Source organism: Nothobranchius furzeri, chromosome 5, assembly GCF_043380555.1.
Source record: "Nothobranchius furzeri strain GRZ-AD chromosome 5, NfurGRZ-RIMD1, whole genome shotgun sequence".
Lineage (NCBI taxonomy): Eukaryota > Metazoa > Chordata > Actinopteri > Cyprinodontiformes > Nothobranchiidae > Nothobranchius > Nothobranchius furzeri.
The window spans coordinates 57,588,614-57,614,697 of NC_091745.1; the positions used below are offsets into that span (position 1 = coordinate 57,588,614).

Consider the following 26,084-nt stretch of genomic DNA (forward strand, 5'->3'; position numbering starts at 1 on the left):
AACAACAATAACAATAAAGTTTTAAGTATCAAGCGTGACATTAAAAGCAAACGCTTTGATGCTCCACCTGAGAATAAATCTGTAAGGCTTGTCACCAGCATTCAGACATATATTCTGCTTGCTTCACAGCCAGACAGGACACGGTAAAAAAAAAAATATATATATATATATATATTAAAATGTATTTTTTTATACTTCTTAAATGTTCCTCTATAAAGATCACTTACCTAGACATTATCTCTCTAGGATCTGTGAGGTGGTTTTGTTTGACTGTGTGTTATTGGAGCCTGACAGCCGAGGGAACGTCACCTAGTGTCCAGAACTTTAACTCCACTGATGCATATGAAACCTATTCACTAGCTGGTTTCCATGGCACCAAGTAATATAAAAAGAGAAGTTGGTGAATATTTCTTCCCAGACATTGATCCTCTAAAAGATACAATTTTAGGCGCAAGGTCTAGTAGGTGATAGACAGGGATCTAGGTCTCAGTATCTCCAATCACAGATAATTTTCCTTTGTGCAGATGGTCATGTTCCTGAGTTGTAGGGAGAGAGTGAACTGGTAGGGACTGGTTGACACTGGGAAGCTTTTTGAGACTTCTTTGAAAGTTTCTGTAACATTTTTGCTGACAACTCTTTTTTGGGTGTGCTTCGGGAATGGTTTAGGGCGTAGTCTCCTATTAAACAGATCCAGTTTGCATGCTGGATAAATACATGTGCAGTGCTGGTCCATGAGAACCTATCTCAGAGCTGTCCGAACTTTATGGATCTAATCAATCAGATATAGGGCTGCAACAAATGATTATTAGGATAATCGATGAATATGATGGGGCCTCGACACGATTAATCGGATTAAACGGGCACATTTTAAAACTGCCTGGAAAACATTTTTTTTCTTTCCTTTACAGGTGCTGGCCAGTAAATTAGAATATCATCAAAAGGTTGAAAATATTTCAGTAATTCCATTCAAAACGTGAAACTTGTACATTATATTCATGCAATGCACACAGACCAATGTATTTCCAATGTTCATTACATTTAAATTTTATATTCATAAGTGACAACTAATGAAAACTCCAAATTTGGTATCTCAAAAAATTAGAATATTCTGAAAAGGCTGAATATAGAAGACACCTGCTGCCACTCTAATCAGCTGATTTACTCAAAACACCTGCAAAGGCCTTTAAAAGGTCCCTCAGTCTTGTTTTGAAGGCACCACAATCATGGGGAAGACTTCTGACTTAACAGCTGTCCAAAAGACAATCATTGACACCTTGCACAAGGAGGGCAAGACACAAAAGGTGATTGCTAAAGAAGCTGGCTGTTCGCAGAGCTCTGTGTCCAAGCACATTAACAGACAGGCGAAGGGACGGAAAAAATGTGGTAGAAAAAAGTGTACAAGCTCTAGGGATAACCGCACCCTGCAGAGAATTGTGACGACAAACCCATTCAAAAATGTGGGGGAGATCCACAAAGAGTGGACTGCAGCTGGAGTCAGCGCTTCAAGAACCACCACGAGGAGACTCATGAAAGACATGGGATTCAGGTGTCGCATTCTGTGTGTCAAGCCACTCTTGAACAAGAAACAGCGCAAGAAGCGTCTCGCCTGGGCCAAGGACAAAAAGGACTGGACTGATGCTGAGTGGTCCAAAGTTATGTTTTCTGATGAAAGCAAGTTCTGCATTTCCTTTGGAAATCAAGGACCCAGAGTCTGGAGGAAGAGCGGAGAAGCACAGAATCCACGTTGCATGAGGTCCAGTGTAAAGTTTCCACCGTCAGTGATGGTGTGGGGTGCCATGTCATCTGCCGGTGTTGGCCCACTCTGTTTCCTGAGGTCCAGGGTCAATGCAGCCGTCTACCAGGAAGTTTTAGAGCACTTCATGCTTCCTGCTGCTGACCAACTTTATGGGGATGCAGACTTCACCTTTCAACAGGACTTGGCACCTGCACACAGTGCCAAAACCACCAGCACCTGGTTCAAGGACCATGGTATCCCTGTCCTTGATTGGCCAGCAAACTCGCCTGACCTTAACCCCATAGAAAATCTATGGGGTATTGTGAAGCGGAGGATGCAATACGCTAGACCCAACAATGCAGAGGAGCTGAAGACGACTATCAGAGCAACCTGGGCTCTCATAACACCTGAGCAGTGCCACAGACTGATCGAGTCCATGCCACGCCGCATTACTGCAGTTATTGAGGCAAAAGGAGCCCCGACTAAGTATTGAGTGCTATACATGCACATTCTTTTCATGTTCATTCTTTTCAGTTGGCCAACATTAGAGAAACAAACATTTTTTCATTGGCCTTTAGAATATTCTAATTTTCTGAGATACCAGATTTGATGTTTTCATTGGTTGTCACCTATAAATATCAAAATTAAACGTAATAAACATCGGAAATACATTGGTCTGTGTGCATTGCATGAATATAATGTACAAGTTTCACGTTTTGAATGGAATTACTGAAATATTTTCAACCTTTTGATGATATTCAAATTTACTGGCCAGCACCTGTATTTAACAACAGAACATTATTAGAAAACAGCATTCAAAACAATATACTATCACCTCATCTGTCTTACAGCTTTTGAGAATTTGAACTAGTTTTAAATGGCTTTGCTTAATCAGAGTGCTGTACAAATTACCAACATAAAAATAGCTATTTTTGTTGCTTAAAAGTGAGCTATTAGAAACACGAAATCTAAAAACATTACAACATGCTCTCACTTCAAATATCCTACAGCCGTTGAAATATCAAATGATAAAGAATAAAAAACGTTTGAAATGGCTTTGCTTGCTTTGTTAAAGTTCTTTAAAGTGACAGTGTGTATTTTCCCTGGCAGTAGGGGGCAGTAGATGCCTAAATCTTTGCAAGCAAGAAGAATTTTTGTGTTGAAGTAAGACCTTACCAACAGATAGATACCCATTAGGGTCAAAAGGCCCTGGGGAGTGCAAACTTTAGCAAATTAACAAGAACATCAGACTCCCTTTCATCACTGGCAACAAGTGAAGATGTAAATGTGTAAAACAACATTTAAGAATGATGAAATTTTTGTAACAGTTTGTTACAAATCAGTAAATGCATCTTGTCCTCATGGGCTCCCATAGAAGGAAACATGGCATCTAACATGACATCGCCCAGAGACTTGGACATGTATTTTAGACCTGATTTTTATGGTTATATCTTACAAAGTCGCCATTATTTTTCAACAACTGGGCATCATTTCAATCATTTTCAACAATATTTTGATATTTCCAGAAATGAATGGTAAAAACTACACATTTGTCTCTTTAAGGACAAATTTCCCATATATCAACATAAAAACAGGAAAGTATTTTACAATAAGAAAGATGTAGTGTGTACGAAAATCCAAGTGTGGACGGTCTCTAAAACACTGGAGCGAACTTTAGTAGGGCTGAACCCAGCAGGACTTCAGTGTTGTGCTAACAGTTTTAATTAATCAGGGCCTAGGGGTCAATTACTCTTTAAAAATCAACAGTTTTTTTTTTGCAAATGACACTGAGCTCTCCCCTTCCTCGTTGATGGCTCAGACATGCTTACGTTTAAGATGCTGCATCATCGCCGTCGTCCTCCCATGCCATTCCATGTCTGATTTTACACATGTTGCAGGTGACAAAGGTCTTTGCGTTGTTTAACATAAAATGCTCTCAAAATTTTGAAGTTTTTGTTTTCTTTGATCTTCCTGCTTCTGCCATGTTTCAAGTGTGTCGTTCCTCATCAAAACACAGGCTTTCTCTCTTGTTCTGATCTGCCGCGGTCTGCTCTGCTGCCGCCTACAGATGAGCTGCGCACATTGACTCTTAAATGTTGCCTGACATGTAAAAAAGTAGCACAACACAACGAATCGATGACTAAATGTGTTGCCAAAACATTTAGTCGTCGATTTGATCAATTCGTTGTTGCAGCCCTAATCAGATACCACCTTTGCTTCAGATTCCAGTCGACCCTCCGACTTTCAGAGCAATCGAAAAGGTTTTGCTGCTGAAAAGAGACTGGTAGTCATAATATTTAGGTTTACAGCTTTTCACCAGGTTTTGTGGATGAGATTGAAAAGTGTCACTGTGTAAACATGAAAGTGACTTCAGCTAACCAGCCTTTGTCCTTTTCAGTGGTTCTGGGAGGTGGTGAGGAGTCTGACTCAGGAGGAACGGGTTCTTCTTCTTCAGTTTGTAACAGGAAGGTTGGTTCATCTGCACAAGTTCTGTTCCATTGTTACTCTTACAGGCCAGGTGGTTTTAAACCTCTCTGATCAGTTCCAGGGTTCCTCATGGTGGCTTTGCGTATCTAATGGGCGGTGGTGGTTTACAGAAGTTCACGGTTGCTGCAGTGCCGTACACGTCCAACCTTCTGCCTACCTCCAGTACCTGGTAAACCCATTTCTCTTTGAGTTTGTAGTGGATTCTTGTCTTTTGTCTTGGTTGTTGTGATTCTTGCACTCTTTAGTCACCATCACCACCTTGTGGAGTCCATGTTTAGTTAGCATAGGCTTTTCTTTTCTTCTTGTTGATGTCTTATGGAAAGGTACAACTGTAGTACTATTACTGTGTTAGTGCTGAGCAGCTTTGGATTTAGATTTGATAAGAGTACAAATAAAATCTCATCTGGTCTGCAGTTTTGCCCGGGTGGCTTAGAAAACTGGACAACAGCAGGTCCTGGAGAAGAATCAGATGAGCTAGCTCCAAAAAAAACAGCAGTGGATCAATAATTTGGCTAGTTTGGTTTTCGCATAGTCAGCAATGAGCTAATTTGTAAAACATCCTTTTGAACATTTGCCGTCAACATCCTGCAGAAACTACTAAGAATCGTTTCTTGCAGAATACTGAGGTTTCACCCATGTTTGCCTTCATAACTGAAGTAACTCAGCGCAGCGTGACTCACCAGAGAGTAATCTGCTTACTTAATGGATTTGTTTATGTCATGAAATTAGCGTATTATGATATAAGTTTTTCCCGTCCAAGAAAAAGCTTTGACTCTTATGGCGCTTACACATTAACGTTGGCACGGCCCCAAAAGGTATCGAACGGCACGGGAATTTGGTTTCACACACAGGTCAAATTTGTGTTTTCGGTACCGAGGCGACTCTTTCTCAGACCTTCTCCCCAGCGGTCAGCCTGGGACCGAGGCGACTCTGTTCTCCACATCGGAGCTCTTGCCCTGGCAAGCAGACAGCTGCTCAGGGGAGATGTGTGTGTGTGTGTGTGTGTGTGTGTGTGTGTGTGTGTGTGTGTGTGTGTGTGTGTGTGTGTGTGTGTGTGTGTGTGTGTGTGTGTGTGTGTGTGTGTGTGTGTGTGTGTGTGTGTGTGTGTGTGTGTGTGTGTGTGTGACAAGATGATGAGGATACACACAGCAAATTAATAAAACAATGTGGTTCAGAGTCTCCAAAAGCAACACGGCTCGTGTCCGACTTTTGTTTACCTTATGGAGTGGGCTTTCCCGCTTTGTAACTTTAAGTCCTTTTCTGTAAATACTTTACAGGAAGAAAATTATCTGGATATATATTGTTTAATGGAATTCAACGAAGAAATGTTGGCACATATTGCCCAGCCCTAAGAGGCAAGTTCACCGAAATACCATAGCAGAGCAGCTAGTGTTGCCATATAACACTTCCACACTAGGATCGCTCTACTCCACCTGGACTGGGTTTGGAGTATTCTCATTTGGGTAGCCTTGGATTTTCCCACACACAACCGGCTGTTTTTTCAGCCCTCTTCCTGAGGTGGTCTGCTTCGGACTGAACTGGTCCAATACACCCACGGCTGACTTATTTGCTGGCTCAAATTCATGCCTACCATTAGGGGGAGCCTCCGATTGGTGGGTACACCAAGTGATTCACAGTTACAACCAGGACTGGGGGAGAGAGGGTTGGCAGTGTAGAACACACTACACATACAGACAGGTGTGATGGGGAAGGTTTTATGTCTCAGGTACTGGTACTTAACTCAGTTCTTTTTGTGTATTTGTAGTATCAACATGCTGAAACTCCCAGAATACCCAGACCATGACTCTCTGAGGGACCGACTGCTGGTGGCTCTGCACTGTGGGAGTTATGGGTACACCATGGCCTAACCCCCGCCCCTTCTCCTGTGGGCTATGTGGTTTTAATCTGCTGGAGGTCCCAGTGAACAAAGAAGGGACAACCCTGATCATTTTTTTATTATTGTTGTGATTATTCCTCGATAGCTTTTGCTGTAGTTTTAAAAACATTCTGGAGAAATAATACCCAAAGTTTACATTCTGTACACATTTGTGAGGTGTTAGTGGTTTAATGGGAGATGGGATCTGTTCATGCCAAATTATATTTCACTGGTTTTAATGGTTAATGAGTGTCATTAACTTAATGGATAAATAAACATTTCACATCATTTATTCCACACATTTTCTTTTTGAGCTACAAAAGCAATAATGCTGAAAATTCAGACAGGTTTTTAAATAGGAAGCGATTGAATAAGAAGGATTTTTATGTTAATCCATGGTGTGAAATAATCAAACCCTTGTTTGGTGGTTCAGTTGGAACTAGAACCTACATCATGTGATTCTCCGTTTGCTAACTGGAACCCTGTGTGGGACCAGTGTTTCAAGACCACATAACCAGGTCACTCGGAAGGAAACGATGTGAAGATTTGTTTTGTTTTATTTATTTTAAGTTTGGCATTTCGTTCCAAACCCAAGAGAGATTCCAGAGTGTTGGTGTTTTGTTTGCACTAGTGTGACTAATGCACCCAAAAGGAAAACCAGCTGGAAAGTATTTTGTTTGCGATTATATCATTTATTTAATATCTCATTGATGCATCAGTATTTTTAAGATTGTGTCTAAAATTTTTGCATAAACAAATCTTTATTGTAAATGGAGCCTTTATACTTGTACTGTATTAAATGATGTATTTTGTATTCAAATAAATATTGAGCTGAGAATTTTTTAATCACAATTAGGTTATCACAGGTTTTTGAGTGATGACAAGGTTACAAGATGCTGGTGCACAAATTTCTCCCAGTTAAGTTGCTTTGTAGTCGGGTGTGGACTGGGACAAAAATTTGGCCGTGGCATTTTTACGAACCATCTGCCCTCGGGGTGAGTGGGGTGTGGGGGGTGATTAGCTTGGTGTTGTGTGTGCTGTGCAAGCGACCAGTGCCAGAATGCCAGATAGGCCAGTCCACCCCTGTTTGTTGTACATTTAAGTACCCTAGGGTATTCCAGACAGGAGATGGAACAACATAGTACACAAAGTCCTTGTTTCTGCTTCCTAAATGGCTGACTTCTGAGTTCAATCGAACAAAAATAAAAGCCCTGATACACTGTTTATCGTCAGCATAGCAGCGCAAAAAGATTACATACTAGGTGGTCATGTGTCCTTTCAGGAGTATGTAGAAGAACCAGGACAGCCAGGGACTGAAGGACCCCACAGGTGACATAGTGAGGCCTTTATTTGACCTCTCCCAGGGTGACGTACTCCAGCCTCCATGTCTGAAGTAAAGCTCTCCTAGGATGGTTCCAGAGAGTCCAGTGTACAGCTACAGATGACAGAATATCATAGTTGAGTGTATTAAACACAACTTAAAGATCCAAAAAGAAGAGCCCTGGAACCAGGAGATCATTAGTGATTCTGACCTGGGCCCTCATTACGTCGTATTTACCATCTTGTGTGTAGACGTGTTCCTAAATATGTTTTGGGGAATGCAAGGAGTTCCCTCATGAGCTTAGGATGTGGTGTGACCAAATAGGGCAAATTGGGGGTGTTTCTGTGTGTAAATGACTGCATGGACACAAGCACCTGGGTATGCACAGGTGAGATTTAGCAACAATTGATTGTGGAGGAACATGCATATGATTACATACAAATGCACGTTTCATAAATCAGGATTTTGGTTGTACAAAAATTCTAAATTGCATTCACAGGATGGAATAAAGGAAAGTTTCTATGAACTTTAGATGAATGTGGACCCTGGCCTGTCTACATACTGTGGGTTTTATGAAAGCCAGACTAGGATATTTCAAACTTATTGAGGTGGTCTGATAATTTTCTAAAGAGAGACCCTGCACGTCTAAATGAAAAATGATGGATTTACCATTTTTGGTCTTCTGCAGCAATAACCACACACAAACTGATTTTACACATGGACATTACCAGTAAGATAGAAAAAATCTCAAGATCAAATAGGATTTCAGAGAAGACGAACATGATTCAGGAAGAGTGTGCTGTGTGCTTCAGTCTCCTCACTTTCTGATTGGCTAGAAGAATAAACAATTTTTTATATAGCGAGTCTCAAGCCCGGCCGGGCCCAGCCCGAACCTGATACATGGGCTCATCCAACTGTGGACCCACCACCCGCAGGAGGAACATGAAGGGTCCGGTGCAGCGTGGATCGGGTGGCAGACTGAGGCAGTACGATCCCCGGACAAGGAAACTGGTTTTTGGGACATGGAACGTCACCTCGCTGGCAGGGAAGGAGCAGGAGCTTGTGGCAGAGGTTGAGCGGTACCGGCTAGATATAGTCGGACTCACCTCGACACATAGCATTGGCTCTGGAACCCAAGTCCTTGAGAGGGGTTGGACACTCTCCTTTGCTGGAGTTGCTCCGGGTGAGAGGCGGAGGGCTAGGGTTGGCTTTTTGTTAGACCCAAGACTCTGCCTGTGTGTTGGGGTTTACCCTGAGGGATGAGAGGGTAGTTTCTCTGTGCGTTTGGGTAGGGGAATGGGTCCTGACTGTTGTTTGTGCTTATGGAACAAATATCAATTCAGAGTACCCAGCTTTTTGGAGTCCCTCAGGGGACCCCATTGTCCTGCTGGGGGACTTCAATGCTCACGTGGGCAATGACAGCTTGACCTGGAGGGGTGTGATTGGGAGGAACGGCCCGCCTGATCTGAACTCAAGTGGTGTTTCGTTTTTGGACTTCTGTGCAAGCCGCAGTTTGGCTATAATGAACACCATGTTCGAACATAAGGATGCCCATCGGTACACTTGGTACCAGGGCAGCCTAGGTCGCAGGTCGATGATAGACTTTGTAGTCGTATCATCTGACCTGTGGCCGTATGTTTTGGGCACCCGAATGAAGAGAGGAGCAGAGCTGTCAACTGATCACCACCTGGTGGTGAGTTGGATCAGATGGCAGGGGAAGTTGCCGCGTAGACCTGGCAGACCCAAACGCATAGTGAGGGTCTGCTGGGAACACCTGGCAGAAGAACCTGTCAAGACGGTCTTCAACTCCCACCTCTGGCAGAGCTTTGACCGCGTCCCGAGAGCAGTGGGGGACATTGACTCCGAGTGGGCCTTGTTCCACTCGGCGATTGTTGAGGTGGCTGTTGCTAGCTGTGGTCGCAAGGTGGCCGGTGCCAGTCGTGGTGGCAACCCCCGTACCCGCTGGTGGACACCAGAGGTTCGGGGAGCCGTCAGGCTGAAGAAGGAGGCCTGCAGGGCGTGGCTGGTCTGTGGGTCTCCAGAGGCAGCAGACAGGTACTGGATAGCGAAGCGGGGTGCAGCAGTCGCAGTTGCCAAGGCAAAATCTTGGGTGTGGGAAGAGTTTGTTGAGGCCATGGAGAAAGACTATCGATCGGCTCCAAAGAGGTTCTGGCAAACTGTCCGGCGCCTCAGGAGAGGGAGGCAGCAACTCACTCACACTGTTTACAGAGGGGATGGGGAGCTGCTGACGTCAACTGGGGCTATAGTCGGACGGTGGAAGGAATACTTTGAGGAGCTCCTCAATCCCAGCTATGCACATTCCAAGGAGGAACCAGAGCCGGGAGACCTGGGGATGGACTGTCCAAAGTATTTTTGAACTGAATTGAATTGAATCTCGGGGGCAGAAGTTGCAGATGTAGTCAAACAACTACACAGCGGCGGAGCACCGGGGGTGGATGAGATTTGTCCTGGTTATGGATGTTGTAGGGCTGTCGTGGTTGACACGTCTCTGCAACATTGCGTGGTCATCGGGGGCAGTTCCTGTGGAGTGGCAGACCAGGGTGGTGGTCCCCATCTTTAAGAAGGGTGACCTGAGGGTGTGTTCCAACTATAGGGGGATCACACTCCTCAGCCTCCCTGGAATGGTCTACTCCAAGGTACTGGAGAGGAGGGTCTGATCGATAGTTGAATCTCAGATTGAGGAGGAGCAATGTGATTTTCGTCCTGGCCGTGGAACTGTGGACCAGCTCTATACCCTTGCAAGGGTGATGGAGGGCGCATGGGAGTTTGCCCAACCAATCCACATGTGTTTTGTGGATTTGGAGAAGGCTTATGACCGTGTCCCCAGGGGCACCCTGTGGGGGATGCTCCAGGAGTATGGGGTGGGTGGCTTTCTGTTAAGGGCCATTCAGTCCCTTTACCAGAGGAGCATGAGTTTGGTCCGCATAGCCGGTAGTAAATCAGACCTGTTCCCGGTGAGGGTTGGACTCCGCCAGGGCTGCCCTTTGTCACCGGTTCTGTTCATTACCTTTATGGACAGAATTTCTAGGCGCAGCCGTGGTGTGGAGTTTGTCGAGTTTGGTGGCAGGAGAATCTCGTCTATGCTTTTTGCGGATGATGTGGTCCTCCTAGCTTCATCCAGCTCTGACCTTCAGCTCTTGCTGGGTAGGTTCGTGGCTGAGTGTGAAGCGGCTGGGATGAGGATCACCACCTCCAAATCTGAGACCATGGTTCTCGACCGGAAAAGGGTGGCTTGCCAACTCTGGGTCAGGAGAGAGGTCCTACCTCAAGTGGAGGAGTTTAAGTATCTTGGGGTCTTGTTCACGAGTGAGGGTAGGAGGGATCGGGCGATTGACAGGCCGATTGGTTCGGCATCTGCAGTGATTCATGAGTTTCTTCTAAGCCAGTGTACTTCAGCTCTGACTCTTTATCAGCTGGGACTGTTCCAGAGGGCTCCACTCCTTCATGACAGAGATGGATTTACTTCTCCAGCTTTTGCTCAGCTGTAGTTATTGTATGAACAGAAGTTAATTACATCTGTTCACCACCTATCTTACACAGAAACTAATTTCTCAACATAACCATGTTGTATTTCAACCAAACCTTTTGTCCAGCATCCTCCTTCATTTCCCCCATCTGAAACGATTGCTCTGCCCCTCTTCTTTTTGCCACTTTTACACACAGTATACACTGTTTTTAATTCACCTGACCATCTTCAGTGGAAACAATAAAGCATTGTACTTCTGGATATCATGGATTGATTTTTGGGATGTTAGCTTATTCTGTCCTAATTCTGTTTCAAGAACAGGGTTCAAATTACCTCTGGAACTAGGGGGAGCCCGGACCAAGGGTGGTGAGGTCAGGCCCGTTAGGACGGACCAACAATAAAAAAAAAAATTTAAAAATGACAATAAAATAAATAACAATGTCATCAGCCTAAAAGTGGTCAAATTAAAACAAATATTATCATAAATGGAAAATAAACACGTTTTAGAACACGTTGGGGCGACGGTGGCACAGGAGTTAAGTGATCGCCCCGTAATCGGAAGGTTGCAGGTTCGAGTCCCGCTCAGTCTGTCGCTGTCGTTGTGTCCTTGGGCAAGACACTTAACCCATGTTGCCTGCTGGTTGTGGTCGGAGGGACCGGTGGCGCCAGTGCTCGGCAGCCTCTCCTTTGTCAGTGCACCCCCGGGCAGCTGTGGCTACAATGTAGCTCATCCCCAACAGTGTGTGAATGTGTGTGTGAATGGGTGAATGACTGATTATGTTGTAAAGCACCTTGGGGGGTTCCAGGACTCTATAAGGCGCTATATCAAATACAGGCCATTTACCATTTACCATAGAAACCTGTGGCTGAGATATGAAACAGATCATTGACCAATAATCAGACAAACAAGCAGAAGCTGCATTCAGAACTGGGCTGCATGGTAAACAGTGGTTGGCACTGTTGCCTCGCAGCACGAAGGTTGCAGGTTCGAAACTTGGCTGTGGCCTTTCTGCGTGGAGTTGCGTGTTCTCCCCATGCATGCGTGGGTTTCTTCCAGGTATTCCGGTTTCCCCCACAGATCACAACATGCCCTATAGGTTATAAATTGTAAGTCGCTTTGGATGAAAGCATCTGCTAAATGAATAAACATAAACATAAAACAACTGTCTGTTAGTTACATGGATGTAGTCCATCCAACAGAGCTCGCCGGTCTCCGAGCTGAGCTGGCCCGATTCCATCAGAGCCTCAATCTCCAGGAGCTCCAGCTGGACAATCTATCCTCCCTGCTTTCCCAGTTACCGGCGCCACCAGTTCAGTCAGCACCCGGTCCCGCGCCACCACTCCAGTCAGCTCCAGTTCCAGCGGTGACCCAAGAGGCTCTTCCCCCGGGCTGGCCTGTCCAGATGTCAGAGCCCAGTCCGGCGGCTCCAGCCAAGGAAGCGGTCCCGTCTGCAGCAGCTCCTCCTCCACTCCAAAAGTCGGCGGTCCAGAAGTCGACGCCTCCGTACCAGAAGTCGACGGAGGTCGACGCCTCCAGCCCTGAGGTCGATGCCCCTTCCAGCCCTGGTCAACGCTGTCTCCAGTCCAGTGGTCGACATCGCCTCCAGTCCAGTGGTCGACGCCGCCTCCAGTCCTGTGGTCGATGCCGCCTCCAGTCCAGAGGTCGATGCCGCCTCCAGTCCAGTGGTCAACGCCGCCTCCAGTCCAGAGGTCGACGCCGCCTCCTGTCCAGAGGTCGACGCCGCCTCCAGTCCAGAGGTCGAAACCGCCTCCAGTCCAGAGGCCGACGCCGACGCCTCCAGTCCAGAGGTCGACGCCACCTCCAGTCCAGAGGCTGCAGCCGCCAGTCCAGAGACCGCCGCCGCCAGTCCAGAGGCCGACGCCGACGCCTCCAATCCAGAGGCCGATGCTGACGCCTCCAGTACAGAGGTTGAGGCTGCCGCCTCCAGTCCAGAGGCAAATGACGCCTCCAGTCCAGAGGCCAACGCCGCCTCCAGTCCAGAGGTCGATGCCGCCTCCAGTCCAGAGGCCAACGACGCCTCCAGTCCAGAGGCCGACGACGACGCCTCCAGTCCAGAGGCCGACGCCGCAGCTTCCAGTCCAAAGGCCGAGCTGCCGCCTCCAGTCCAGAGGCCGACGCCGCCACCTCCAGTCAAGAGGTCGACACCTCCAGTCCAGAGGCCGACAACTATGCCTCCAGTAGGTGAGGACTTCTTAGATTTGTTTATATAGCTGCGTTGCTTAGTTTATTAATATAGAGTTGTCTTTTAATTAATGATATAGTGAATGTTATGTTAATCTACCTTAGTCGTAATCTCGCGGTTTTTCTATTTTTATCTGTGTTCAGATAATAAAAAAGTTCCAGGTTACTGTTGGGCTCGGAAGGCATTTGAATTTCTGTTAGTAGCCTCAATGATGACTTCCAGATCCTGTTGATCGAGAAAATGTTCAGCTTATGGACATGTTTATTAAGGTAGAAAAATAATTCACAATAACAGAGAAAACTCATACGAGCTGCAGGAAATATGCAAAGTTCATAGGAAAAGAGAACATAAAAAACAGTTTCCACATAACCTGACTCCAGTCTGACCATTATGGATTGTATTATCATTGGGCTCAGATACAGAGATACCAAATGCCTCCAGGGGGTGTCTATTTTTTTTTATAATGTTCATGTTTTCCCTCCTACTCCTCTGCCCTTACTGTCAAAGAAGAGGTCAAGGTCCCAATGAAGATCACTCAACTTTCTTTCTTTCTGTGTCAGGTCATCTAAGAGCAGATGAAGTCATTTCTGATGTGTTGATTCTCTCCCACCCAATTAGTGGCAGCTGGTGAAAAAAATTCATGGTGGGACTATGTGTGAAAAGATTTCTCTTCCTAGTCCATTAAAAGCATTCTAATGAACAGTTGGAAAATTATTACAATTCCAAAACAATAATTTATTTTCATTCTGCAAACAAGCAATTTTACAGAAAGTCTATTATTTAATTTACAGATAAATTAAATTATAATACTCAAATTAATACATGTACTATGTAAATCTATCATCTATCTATCTATCTATCTATCTATCTATCTATCTATCTATCTATCATCTATCTATCTATCTATCTATCTATCTATCTATCTATCTATCTATCTATCTATCTATCTATCTATCTATCTATCTATCTATCTATCTATCTATCTATCTATCTATCCATCCATCCATCCATCCATCCATCCATCCATCCATCCATCCATCCATCCATCCATCCATCCATCCATCCATCCATCCATCCATCCATCCATCCATCCATCCATCCATCCATTATCCTCTTATACAGGGTTGTCCATCAATTCATCCATTATCCTCTTATCCAGGGTTGTCCATCCATCCATTATCCTCTTATCCAGGGTTGTCCATCCATCCATCCATCCATCCATCCATCCATTATCCTCTTATACAGGGTTGTCCATCCATCCATCCATTATCCTCATACAGGGTTGGGTTGCGAGGTCAGCAGCCTACATAGAGAGACCCATACTTCCCTCTCTCCAGCCACTTGAGCCTGCATCCAGGGGAATAATTCCTGGTCCTCGAGGGCTAGTATCCATCACATTTTAGTGGTTTCTCTGCACCAACACACCTGATTCAGTGGTTAAGGTGTGTTGAAACAGAGTTAAAACTAAAACATGCTGGATACCGCCGGCCCTGAATTGAATACCATAGGGCATTCTCTGGCCAGCTCAGAAACATAGTCCCTCCAATGTTACCTGGGTCTTCCTTTGGGTCTTCTCCCATTTAGACATGCCCAGAAAACCACACCAGGGAGGTGTCCAGGAGGCATTCTAACTAAGTGCTCAAGCCACCTCAACTTGCTCCTCTTGCTGTGGAACAGCAGCACATCTATTTTGAGCCCCTCCTGGATGACTGAGCTTCTCACCCTATCTCTAAGGGGGAGCCCGGAAACCCTGCAGAGAAAAACTAATTTTGGATCGCCAAGGTCCTCGCCTTTGGCTACCACCCAACACAAAATGCACCCAACCCCTTTAGCCACTCCCACAAGTGGTGAGCCCATGGGAAGGGGGACCAACATTTCCTGTTTAGGCCATGCCTGGCTGCCTCTCACCAATGTAGGGTTTGGTAAATTGAGTGCTTTAAGAGCTCAATATATATAGTACCTCTACTTATGACCAATAAGCTGTGATACTCTATCTAAATATAGAATATCAACCCTTCTCTTTACGGTGTTTAATCAGAAGAATCTAGGGTTCTTTATTTATTAGGGGATTGTGCTCACTTCGTTTTGATTCCGAAAAGAGTCAGGTTTATAAAAGTAAGAATTTATTTTACCAACAATTAAAACATGACAAGTTAACTAACATTTACTGTGATGGATGGAACTAGATGTGATGTATGAACCTATGTGTGAATGCAATGTTAGTCAGAACTTCCGTATCTAGGAGAGCTGAGTTCTGGATGTAAAAGAATTTGGTTTACGTTAAGCTATGAAGTTGATTATTATCAAAAGCACATCAGACGCTATCTGTATGTCTACTTCACCCATTCTGGAGACCCTCTTAGTGGATTTGAAGGTCAGAGAGGTCGGATGACCTCTGGCACCGAAGGTCCAGTAGATTGACCACAGCACCGACTTCTCCAGTCCAGAGATGTCTCGGGTCATGACAGATGGATGGAACCGCGCGTCTGGGACTCTGAAGGAGTCTAAACAATATCAGCTTGTTCTGCAGGAACTGTTGCTGTATCAGCTTCGCAGGTGCAAAAAGGTTTTGACGACGTGTCAAAAGCTTTGATGGTTAAAGAGGGTTTTGCTCCAGGTGGCTGGTCTGAAGCTTTCTCTAGAACTGAGGAATCAGTAGAGTAATCTGGTTTTAATGTTCTCATGTTATGACTTGTGTAGCCGACCAGAGGTTGACAAGTTTGAGGAATATTACCAAGAATCTCAGAAACACGCCTTCTTTGATACCGGAGGCTCTGATCTGGGGTAAAGGACTATCTATGCGTCATGAATTTAACTTAACCTTACTTTGTCCTTGTGAGTGCAAGTGGTGATGACCGTGTCATATAAACATGCTGAACATATTTCAATCACTGTAATCATAACATAACATTCATTTCAAACTTCAATCATTGAGCACAGATGAATGAAACATTTCATTATATTATAATTATTATAAGTAGCAATAAACAAACGTTTATTTAATGATTATCTAGCTCATAAGTTGTAGAAGTTCATATCTGATTTAGGAAATCATGGCTGCGAGTTTTCCTTATATGGAAGCATGAAGAATCCTGAAAGACTGGACCTTGAGGAGAGAACATTATTGTTGACATTTCGTTATCTGTGTTCAGAGCTGCAGGCTCTGAGCTCCAGCTGGTGGGATGGAGGCAGGCTGATTTAAAGGGGACAAATGCAGTCTTGTGTCTCCTTTTTGACCAGATGTTGAATGTCAAACTGTACCTAAAAACTGACCATTGCTGGATGTTACACCAACATGCCCCAATTCCAGGACTGTCTCCAGAGGGTGCCTTGGGGACTAGCGTCTGGGCGAGGGATCACTATTTCCATTTGAGGTCAGAATCATAAGGAGTCTGTGAGCTATGCTTTTTCTGATCCCTCATCTGGGACCTGTTGGCCATGGCTGACCCTACCAGAGGCATAAAGCCTGAGCCAACTTAGTTATTAGAATCATGGGGGCACTGAAAATCCTCCACCACAGTAAAGTGGCAGCCCAGGGAGGGGTTTCAATTTTGTTCTTATTTACATTTTATTTTGCCATTAGCGTCCCCTATGACCAAGCCACTACTGCAATCTGCACTGCAGATTTTTTATGGTTATATGTCATGAAACTGCCAATATTTTTAATAACTGAGCATCTTTTAATTCCTTTACAACAACATTTAGATGGATATTTCTAGAGATTTATGGTTAAAACTACACATTGTCACTTTAAAAGTTCCTAGATCTAAATACAAACGCTGAGGGAATCGGGCTTTTACAGTTTGTGCTCCTACACTACGGAACAGTCTTCCAGTCTTGGATCTGACTACTTTTAAGTCACTTTTAAAAACATTACTTCTACTCCCTGGCTTTTAGAGTATGACACTTTCCCATATATTTTCATGCTATTTATCTGGTTTTACTTTGTTTTACACTGTCCCTGTATTTTTATATCTTTTGCCATTTATTTTTATTTTATATTTTATATGTTTCTTCTACTTAACAATTTTGGTCACTGCTATCTCCTGCTCAGTCCTGCTAGCTTATATGTTCCTTTATGCTTTTTTATGATGTGTTTCATCTCCTTTAAGCACTTTGGTTAACAAGTACTTTTAAAGTGCTACAAAAATAAACTTTGATTGGTCGATTGATTGATGTATACACCTGCAAAGCAAAGCTTTGACCGTGTCTGTGCGTCCTGGCTGCACATCACTAACATCCTACATTTTTCGTGTCCACTTGAATTTTAGGGAATATCACATGGTTTTCTGAGTGCACTGGACTTAACCAGTGCCTAAATTTTTTTATTAAAAAATTACTTAATTGTAAGATTTTTTTGTTTTAGAAGTCCTATATTTATGTTTTGAATTTCAACCCTTTAATTTGGCAAATAAGGACAAGTGAGCTCAATCGAAAATAAAATAAATATTTATTCCAGAAAGATGACAGAATTGAATGATGGAGGGGAGATTTTACAGGAGTAATAATAGATAGCTAAGTTTTGTCACCATTCAATGAGAATAACTTTTTTATGAAAGAAGATTCACACAGAAGGATGGTACCTTTGGGAAACCAGAAAGTACCAGTGTTCGAGATCTATCAGACTTATTCTAAAACTATTCTCAACTTTTCTCTTGGGCTTCAGACAGATAAAGTAAACAAAGCGCTGTGGTGTAGCTAGATAGAAATTGGAAATGTTTTGTTTTTAACCATCCACACATTCTGATCTTTCTCAGAGAAACATGCAAATGACATCTAGGAAGTTTGTTGGGTTTCTTGGCAATTTCAGGAATTTTGGCCCATCACTAAGATGAAATGAAGTTACTGGTCCGCTAGTTATCTTAGCAAGACAGCTTGTTGTAAGTAACTCTGAAGCTATCTGGGCATTACAGTCCTCGGAGAAAAGTAATTGGATAATTAATTTAGCTCTGGACAAGTTAAACTGACCTCTAGGATTGGAAAGGTGCTCTGAGCTCATGATTGATGTGTGCCACACAGGCTTAATTAAAGCCCTTCATCTGTGCAGATGCAAAGCATTGTGGGTAACAAGTGCTTATGAAAGAAAGACACAGTTAACCACATATATCAGGATGGTGTTTCCACATTATATAAGAACACACTGAAAGCTTTGGGGTAATGTATTAGTTATGAATGTATTCAGAATTAACCAGCACATATCTTATGGATGTACTAATAAGAAGCACATACTACTATGTATTATTATTATTTTGGATAGATTTCTAACTCTACTCTCATTTTTAAGATCACATAAAATTTAACAGAATTGAAATGTTCCATTCAATTCAGTTCATTTGCATAGCACCAATTTCCAACACAAGTAATCTCAATGTAATAGTGCATTAAATTCAGCTCATCTTTCCAATCGGTTAAAAGTTTTGGGTCTAAGGAATCCAAGCAGATTACATCGACAGTGGTCAAGGCCCCTGGAGTGTGGGTGGACAATTATGGAAGCAATACAGTCTCACCAGAAAAAAAGAAAAAAAAATAATATTGAATTTGTGACATTGAATTTTTTTTTCTTTCTGTAAAATGCACCAGCAAAAAAAAAAATCACCTGTAAAAGTACAACAGTAGAATTTCAACTTCAAACATTCAACAACTGAATTTTCACGTGAAAATATCATTGGCGAAAATTCAATAGCAGAATGTCAATATAAAAATTTTCATTAGCAAAAGTTCAACAGCTGAATTTCAACGTAAACATATCAATACATGCAACAGAGGAATTTCAAATGCAAAGTTTTTTTTTTAATTTTTTTATACCAGCTGCAAAGTTTTAACATCAACAACAAATGAGATGAATTCCTGATCCAAGCCAAAGTAATTTTCAAATGATCAAGTCAAGTGACATTTAGCCAATCAAATTACATTTCTCAGATCAACTGACACCATTGAGGCACCGTCTCGATCAAGTGATGATTCCTTTGGCTTGCGTCACCAGGAGGTCACCTCATTTGTTGTTGAATTTCTGCGGTTGAACTTTTATGAATAAAATGTTGATGGTGTATTTAAAAAAACTCAAATACATACAGGTGCTGGCCAGTAAATTAGAATATCATCAAAAGGTTGAAAATATTTCAGTAATTCCATTCAAAACGTGAAACTTGTACATTATATTCATGCAATGCACACAGACCAATGTATTTCCGATGTTTATTACGTTTAATTTTGATATTTATAGGTGACAACCAATGAAAACATCAAATCTGGTATCTCAGAAAATTAGAATATTCTAAAGGCCAATGAAAAAATGTTTGTTTCTCTAATGTTGGCCAACTGAAAAGAATGAACATGAAAAGAATGTGCATGTATAGCACTCAATACTTAGTCGGGGCTCCTTTTGCCTCAATAACTGCAGTAATGCGGCGTGGCATGGACTCGATCAGTCTGTGGCACTGCTCAGGTGTTATGAGAGCCCAGGTTGCTCTGATAGTCGTCTTCAGCTCCTCTGCATTGTTGGGTCTAGCGTATTGCATCCTCCGCTTCACAATACCCCATAGATTTTCTATGGGGTTAAGGTCAGGCGAGTTTGCTGGCCAATCAAGGACAGGGATACCATGGTCCTTGAACCAGGTGCTGGTGGTTTTGGCACTGTGTGCAGGTGCCAAGTCCTGTTGAAAGGTGAAGTCTGCATCCCCATAAAGTTGGTCAGCAGCAGGAAGCATGAAGTGCTCTAAAACTTCCTGGTAGACGGCTGCATTGACCCTGGACCTCAGGAAACAGAGTGGGCCAACACCGGCAGATGACATGGCACCCCACACCATCACTGACGGTGGAAACTTTACACTGGACCTCATGCAACGTGGATTCTGTGCTTCTCCGCTCTTCCTCCAGACTCTGGGTCCTTGATTTCCAAAGGAAATGCAGAACTTGCTTTCATCAGAAAACATAACTTTGGACCACTCAGCATCAGTCCAGTCCTTTTTGTCCTTGGCCCAGGCGAGACGCTTCTTGCACTGTTTCTTGTTCAAGAGTGGCTTGACACACGGAATGCGACACCTGAATCCCATGTCTTTCATGAGTCTCCTCGTGGTGGTTCTTGAAGCGCTGACTCCAGCTGCAGTCCACTCTTTGTGGATCTCCCCCACATTTTTGAATGGGTTTGTCGTCACAATTCTCTGCAGGGTGCGGTTATCCCTAGAGCTTGTACACTTTTTTCTACCACATTTTTTCCGTCCCTTCGCCTGTCTGTTAATGTGCTTGGACACAGAGCTCTGCGAACAGCCAGCTTCTTTAGCAATCACCTTTTGTGTCTTGCCCTCCTTGTGCAAGGTGTCAATGATTGTCTTTTGGACAGCTGTTAAGTCAGAAGTCTTCCCCATGATTGTGGTGCCTTCAAAACAAGACTGAGGGACCTTTTAAAGGCCTTTGCAGGTGTTTTGAGTAAATCAGCTGATTAGAGTGGCAGCAGGTGTCTTCTATATTCAGCCTTTTCAGAATATTCTAATTTTTTGAGATACCAAATTTGGAGTTTTCATTAGTTGTCACTTATGAATATCAAATTTAAATGTAATGAACATTGGAAATACATTGGTCTGTGTGCATTGCATGAATATAATGTACAAGTTTCACGTTTTGAATGGAATTACTGAAATATTTTCAACCTTTTGATGATATTCTAATTTACTGGCCAGCACCTGTAATTTCACAGATTAAAAATTGTATGTCATAAATTTAATGTCTAAAAGAGGTCATGTTCTGGTGAGACTGTATTTCTTTCATAGCCAGTAAACTGGACTGGACACACAGCACCTGTACAAAAAGGGCCAATAATGAGATACAGGAATTACGATAAACAACTGAACACAACAGGACAAATGCCCCCGAAGTCCTTCGTCAGCGCCCCCTATGGACAAGCTGCCATGGGTTCCAAGGCGACAGCAGCAAGCCCAAACAGCACTCTCTTCCCCACAGTACAGAGTATGATACTTTTAACACTGAGCTTAGCAGCACCCCCCACCCCCCACCCCCCCACCCCACACACACACACCAATATGGGTATAAAAATTAACCACAAGTCACAGATTGTTTTGCTCCAGTCTGCATGACAAATGATGCTAAATATGAGCAAGTGATAAAAGAAGGTGTGGTCTTTAAAGCAGAGTTTGGGACTCCGATCACCAGTTTGGTGCAGTTGCATTCACCGTGTTGTGTCTGTATCAAAGCTTATGGCATCAGACTACTGAAGAGTGGAAGTGTTGTAGGCAGCAGATGATACACATAACCAATACGTTTTATGCATGAGCACCAAAACATATTCTGTTGGTAGCACACATTGGCACATCATTATTCATGCACTGAGAGATCCAACACTCTTAACTCTGTAAACTTGTTTCACCGGCTGTTATATCGTGCAGTGAATGAATGCAAAGATCATAAAGATTTTCTTTAAATGTTATGTTTTTGCTATAGCAGGGTATTCTGTGCCTTCCTGCTGGTGCGATGTTGCCTTGTTAGGGTTTCATCCTAAATCTAATCTCATCATGCAGAATAAATTGGACTACACAGGAAGCAGCAAAGCACCATAGTGCTCAGTGGCATGGCCTTGGAAAGAGGTGTCATTAAAGTGATTATTCTTGATTAGTCTGTCAATGCTTCCTGGAGTGCAACATTCTAATCATCACAAACTTCAACCGGCCCTGATTGACATCTAACCTTCATAGGCTTCAATGAAATTGTGTTGTTCCAGGATTTCTCAGATCTGAAATGCAGACAAACTCGGAGCACATATTGTACTGGTGAATAACAAAAGTAAATGTTTATTTAACACTTGAATCTCAGGTGGAAGAATGGTCCAGGGGCTTCAGTGAGGGAATAAGTAAACAGGCGAACAGAAGTTTAACTGGCAAGATGTGCTACTGAGAGGTTTTTCTAGCTTGGTTGGAGATTTTGAGTTCAGGAGGAAGCGCTGAGACGGTGGTTGAAACAAAATGGTTCAGGGAGGGGCTTTGGAATCTGTGCTGTACTAATGGATGTATGTAGGGTTAGGAAACCGACCAGAGGAAAGGGCTCTGGAGCATACTGTTAGGGTCTTGTGTTGTTACGACCACCAGCCTTTGGAGCTGTAACACGGCCCGGTCCAGCTCTGTTTACTGACAGAAGCATCAGTTTAGGACCCAGAACAGCTCCATTCCATGGGGTGCGGAGACCCAAGCACTCCAGTCAGCTCTATGTCCTGCAGCGGAGACCCACAGCTGCAGTGCTTTTTCACTGATTAGGATGCTACCATAAAGAGGAGAGAAGACAGGAAGAAGACAGAAAGAGATGGAGGCCAACAATTTGGGACATTCTGCGGAAACATGCAGAGGTTTGGAATTTTGGGAGATTCTGCAGAGCCAGAGACACTGTGAAGGACATTCAGAGAAGGAGATGTCCTGGATTCCTGAGTACAAACTGACATCAGGCTCCTGCGGAACGCTCCACTGATGTAGCTGGCAAGTTGGACTTTATAAATATATTTATTTAGTCTGGCAACGCTCCACTGACGGTTCTCGATTGTGAGGCGGGTTCTACTGTTGTCTTTCAAACAATCTCCACATGCTACTGGACAATGAACAATGTGACATACTCACTGCAACAGATGTCTGTAAATGAGGCAGTCCGCTGTTGAAGAAGGCGAAAATACATCTTTTTTCTAAATAATGGACATAAATACATCTATCTGCTCCTTATTCTAATAAAGCCCAAGTCCAAATAGTCCAAAATTGATGTAAAAGCTTGAGTTGTCGCCATAATATTAGTGGTCAGATCTGAGAGTTAGCACCAGAGTGGCCTTAATATTCCATAGTTTTTATAATCCAAGAAACTGTAACTTGTCTTCTTCTCAATCTCTTATTGGAATTCTGTTAGTTTTTTAGATTCAAATTTTTTTTTATAGTTCATGATTGTCATGTGCCAGGGTGAGTACTCCTCTCATTTTTCCATCTTTGAGTTGTGTGTTTCAGGAGAGGGAGGCTCCAGCTGCAGTAGATTTGCAATCAGCGGGCCTGGCTACAAAAGGAGGATGGAGAACATCCTCAACGCCGGATGATTACTACAGCTTGGTAGTTTCCTGCCCTCTTGCTACTCTTGGATTTTGTGCTGTAATGTTTCTAGAATTTTTTGTGAACCTTTAGATCTTTTCTCTGTGCTTACCCGTTACCAGGTTTTGGAACATTTTTGGACTTCTGTGACTTCTCTGGATTATGTCTCTGTTTTTCTGCGACTCCTCAGGATTACTCACCTGTGCCCCATAGGATTTCCGGACGCAGCTCTCACCATTCTCCATTCCTCCCGGCCGGCCTGCTCTCCTCTCGCTCCCTCTCCTGGACACCCCACTTGGATTCACCCCGGTACCCATCATACCCTCCCTCATTCCTACGCTCCCCTACTCCCAGTAAGTCTATTCTCTGCACCCACCAAGTTTAGACTTGCCTTCCTGGACTCACCTGTATCTGCTCTCCCCTCCACAGACACTGCGCTCCCACTGCGCTCCCGTTCTCGATCTCCACTGGGCTTTTCCAGTGCACCTTCAGTTCCCGTTTAAAAATGAAGATTCTTTTTTTACCATAAGATCTGTGAGTGTGTGATTCTGTATGTCTTGGGTTAAACACATTCCCCAAACCATGTCAATGATAGTAGTTTTACTGCCTTAGTTACCTTACACTTCTAGTTCATTGTTTTCATTGGTTAGCCTTTTTACATAATAGTTTCCACTACCGGAACATTTGGGTAAACTTACAAGAACTTCCTGACATGTGCATGTCTCCAATTGACCGGGCCGGCCGAACGATCAAGGGTAGGTACTCGAAGTGGTCCGGTGGAGTAGCTGAGCGTAACTTTTGGTTAGCTCACACTGATTGGTTGCAACTCAGTAGGAAATTACATCAGCAGATGCCATTCAAAATTGCATTAGAAGAGTTGCTTGTAAAGCAGAAACGATGGCAAAAGATAATAAGCACCGATCACAGCTTTAAAATTTTCATTACTGAACTCCCAAAACTGGTAAACACGTTGAAATTTCCTCACATCTCAGGCCCTGTCCACACGTAGCCGGGGATCTGCCAAAACGTAGATATTTTTCTACGTTTTGGCCTGTCATCCACACGAAAACGGATCTTTTTAAAAACTCCGGCCAAAGTGAAGATCTGCGTTTTCTCCGTTTTGGGTGTCTGCGTGTGGACAAACAAAATCGTAGTTTTAAGGTCCGCAACGTCACTTTCCGCGACAAAAAATGCTGACATCACGTGTGTGACCTGTGTTTACACTAGCCGACAGCATGGATGCCCTCAGAGCTGCGCTCGCTTTTTCAATTGTCCAAGCGCTTTTTGCTTGTTTGTTTTTGCAAGCGGAATTACTGCTCCTTGCGGAAGACCACAGACGAAGGACGAGGTTAAGAACGGGGGAAGTACTGCCGCCTACAGGTCTGGCATGTCCTTAACAACGTATTTATCCGGGTACGTGTGGACAGAGTTTCTTTTTAAACGAGGTGGTGTGGATGCAAGTTTTTGGAGGGGCGGATATTCGTTTTTAAACAAACCCGGCTACGTTTGGACTAGGCCTTAGTTACCAAATTCCTGACACCGGGAAACACGGGAATCTTCCCTCACAACAATGTAATTCACTGGGCTTTGTTGTCTCAGAGTGCCCAGAAGAAGTTCTTCTGGTCAATGCAATATTTTACATCACGCAGCTGCTCTTGTTCTCCGATTGGATTAAACTATGATATACTTTGACAGAATAAATGCTTTTAATGTTATTAATATGGATGCATTTTGGCGCTGATATTATATTACACCAATCACTGCCAAAGCAGTCGCGATATGCTGACACCTGTGAAAAGTCCTGAAAGGGCTGAATTTGAATGGAGACACAACAGCTGGGAGGACCGAGACATCACATCTCCCACTCAATTTCCTCCTCCCAGAATTTACCCTGAAGTTCTGGCAATGGAAAGAAATTCTCTTAGTTTTCTAGTTTTTGTCTTCAATTCTTCTAGTTTCAGTAATTCCCTGTAACCCTTATATTTTTGTAGGTCATTGTCCATCCTCTTCTGCTTATCCGAGGTTGGGTCATGGGGGCAGCATCCTGAGAGCAGAGGCCAAGAATTCCCTCTCCCCAGCCACTTGGGCCAACTCCTCTGGGGCAATCCCAAGGCCAGCTGAGTGGCATAGCCCCTCCATCGTGTCCTGGGTCTCCTCTCGATTAAACATGCCTCCCAGTTTATCCCTGGTTTGTACTAGTTTTACTGCTTTAGCTTTGGTCACCGTCCACTTTTAGTTTAATCAATGTGTCCACATACAGTACTTTGTAATTCCGGGCTAGCCTTCTTACCGACTCAAAGTGCCACCACTAGTCACCGGCCACTTTTTGTTTTCTACTCAATGTCTTATTAAGGTTCTGTTAGTTTTCTAGTCATCAGTGTTTTTTAATGTGATTTCATTGTTTATTCTTGTGTTTGTTTTTGTAATATTTGTGATGTTCTTGCTACTTTAAATCACAATGAGTTAGGAAATGTGCTATAAAAATAAAGCTGTCATTTCTAATGATTGCACATCATCTAAAACCATTTTTCCAAAATGATTTAAATATTCATCTCAAATGGTTAAATATTGACATTGATTCTAGTTATATGTGATAACCATGTGTAATGGGCAGTGGAGTAATGACTGGTTTCATTTTGGGGTGACTGCTGACTGAAATGAGGGATTAGATCAAACAGATCCTGAAAATTACCAACTCTACAGAATATAATGGAAAATCTCCATGGTAACTTATACCGTACCATATCCTACTGCCCTCTGTCTCGTTTTAGTGCACCCCGAACACAGATAAGTTGAATCACAATAACCAAGATATTCAGGCTTAATCAGGTATCCTTTTTTGTGGAACATGCCCCACTCATAAGTCACTAGTTTGGGACAGTACACAATAAACTCTGTCAAGACATCCCA

General features: G+C 43.5%; 1 protein-coding gene across 4 annotated transcripts in view; it reads left to right on the plus strand.

The window, feature by feature from the left end:
• The window catches only part of hace1 (HECT domain and ankyrin repeat containing E3 ubiquitin protein ligase 1), a 46,436-nt gene extending 40,049 nt beyond the window's left edge, over window positions 1-6,387 (plus strand). For all 4 annotated transcript variants that reach the window (XM_015949503.3, XM_015949504.3, XM_054740659.2 and 1 more), the window contains 3 exons: window positions 4,134-4,204; window positions 4,278-4,391; window positions 5,988-6,387. In XM_015949503.3, the coding sequence (XP_015804989.3) occupies window positions 4,134-4,204; window positions 4,278-4,391; window positions 5,988-6,090 (288 nt within the window). In that variant the 3' untranslated portion in view covers window positions 6,091-6,387. The remainder of the gene's footprint in view (window positions 1-4,133; window positions 4,205-4,277; window positions 4,392-5,987) is intronic.
• The last annotated feature ends 19,697 nt before the right edge of the window (window positions 6,388-26,084 follow it).